This window comes from Plectropomus leopardus, unplaced genomic scaffold (genome assembly GCF_008729295.1).
Source record: "Plectropomus leopardus isolate mb unplaced genomic scaffold, YSFRI_Pleo_2.0 unplaced_scaffold29684, whole genome shotgun sequence".
NCBI lineage: Eukaryota > Metazoa > Chordata > Actinopteri > Perciformes > Serranidae > Plectropomus > Plectropomus leopardus.
Window position 1 is genome coordinate 1 of NW_024632361.1, and position 2,257 is coordinate 2,257.

The following is a 2,257-nucleotide window of genomic DNA, read 5'->3' on the forward strand; positions in this document are numbered from 1 at the left end:
ATTAACCCTTTAAACCATTCAGAGAAGAAGATAAACTCCTGCTGTTTGTCTTGCAGGTTCAACAAGGAGAAACTTCACTCCTTGGTGACAGAGAGGTGTTATCCTGTAAGCGCTTCTTCTAAATGTTGCTGGAGTTTTTTTACTAATTTAAATTAATCGCATCCGTTATTAATCTCAGTTTTGGCTCCTCTGTCCCGTCTTCAGGAGATGACGAGGGGGAACCGTTACAAGACGATCCGCTGGATGTTTGTTGAGTCCCTGGAGCCGCCCAAAGTGGTCCACGCCCGCTGCCCCGATATGGTCAGCAAAGGGAATCTGTACGGTCAGGTGACGGTCCGCATGCACTCCAGACAGGTACGTCAATGGACTGTAGTCGAATCACGATCTTAGTATGAACTATTCGTGCGGAGAGACTTTTCTCAGTGTGTTAGTTTTTCTTGTTGTTGTCATCACTATCTTTATGTTTTCAGGTTGTCCGTATGTTCTCCTAAACACGAAATTTCTTCAAATGTGGCACAAACATCCACTTAAACTCAACAATGAATTGATTTGATTTTGGTGGTCGAAGGTCACTATGACCACCCGTCTCATTCTCTTCTTTGCGGAAATAATTTCCTTTCATTATTTCATGTTGATATGCATGAACACAGCCAAAATTAGAAAAAAATGAAGAATGAAGAGATTGTAAAATGCCCCAAACAGCCCCGTTTTTTACATCTGCATGTCCCACAGACGCTGGCCATCTACGACCGCTTCGGGAGGCTGATGCTGGGCAACGAGGAGCAGCCGAAGGACGTCTTGGAGTACCTGATCATAGAACGACACCTCGTCAACCCCTACGGCCAGTGGAGGTTACACGGAAAAATAGTGCCGTCCTGGGCTCCGGCCAAAGACCCAGTTATAAAGGTGACCCTCCGCTCTGCACAAGCTGACACAAATTTATCTTTTCACCAAAAAAACGGCAGAGGTCCAAGTCACACTTCTGGGAAATTAAAAAACCCTTATTAACTGTCCAGTCCATACGTCACTTTAATGACCACCTGAGCAAGGACGGTGGGGTATGTTTAGTGTCTTGAGGTTTTCAGCATAATTTTTCTCTGAATATATGAATAATTTAGACATGCAGCAGCGTCACATTGTGTCTCCGTCCTTTACACATGAATCTATAGGTGGGTTTTGTGCAAAACTTGAGCAATATTTTTAAAAAGCGGCCACGTATGAAGGATTTCTGGGAGCTGATAGTCCACGATTTCACAGAGGAATTGTGGATTCAAAGCTTCCGGATGATCCGCTCAACTTTTGAAGAGTTATGAGATGCAGTAACAGCTCTTGTAGCTCCTGCTGCATCATGAGGGAGCCAGTTCATACTGACAAGTAGTCTAATTTCTTTTAGATATATACAAACTGCCACATTTCCCTTGCATTAATTTGACCAAAAAAGTCACATTTTATATTAAATATTTGGCAAAATATTGATTGTCAGTTTTGGTTGTTGTAAAATTGGTCTTAAATTTAATTCTGTGCATTAAAAAGTCCTCAAAATTATTAAATCTAACGTGCCTTAAACTGAAGGAACTCTACCACCTCATAAGAGCATTTTTGGATTTTTTTTTTTGTGCTCAAAATTTGGGTTTTTTTCAAAATTGACGTGTTTCCATTAAATGCATTATACATTCACAATTTTAATTTGTGGAATTTGGGGGTTAGTGGAACCCTGACAACTGTTGCTTGGACTTAAAATAATCGATCTGTTAACATACTCTGCAGTTTCCTCAATAACAAACGTGTGTCGGTGAGCATCAGGAGAACAACGCCCGACTCTGATCACCCGAGAGGTCGTGCTCAGTGTCTGTGTCAGTCCTCACAACTTAAGACTGGAATAGAAGTTGACTTGCATTATACGCACCACTGCAAAACGTAGAATATAATCACCTTAAATCTGTGAGTCAGCCCTGCTGTGTCTCAGATACAGCAGACAGATGGAGCAATAATGTTGCCTGGAAGGTGTTTCTGACGCTAAAAAAGCTCCACCATCAGTGCTCTGCCACAGACACCATCCTCACTCTCATATTTAACCTGCACAGGATATTTTTTTAAATTATAATGAGGATGAGGAGCTCGTTAATGTGATTGCAAAGCAGAAGGTTCACTGTCATTTATAGTAAGAAAACAAGGGAAATTATATTATTTGATCAATCATAACAGAATTACTTTGGTCTCAAATTGTGTGTGCATAGAAATTAAATTATCTTATTTT

The 2,257-nt window shown here is 40.9% G+C and overlaps 1 protein-coding gene across 1 annotated transcript; it reads left to right on the plus strand.

The window, feature by feature from the left end:
• Nucleotides 1-18: 18 nt before the first annotated feature.
• On the plus strand, nucleotides 19-921 carry LOC121938505 (39S ribosomal protein L45, mitochondrial-like; the record flags this gene model as incomplete). The annotated part of the gene is made up of 3 exons (XM_042481744.1): nucleotides 19-105; nucleotides 205-354; nucleotides 733-921. Coding segments are annotated over 3 exons (426 nt in total), but the record flags the coding sequence as incomplete, so codon positions are not given.
• Between the last annotated feature and the right edge of the window lie 1,336 nt (nucleotides 922-2,257).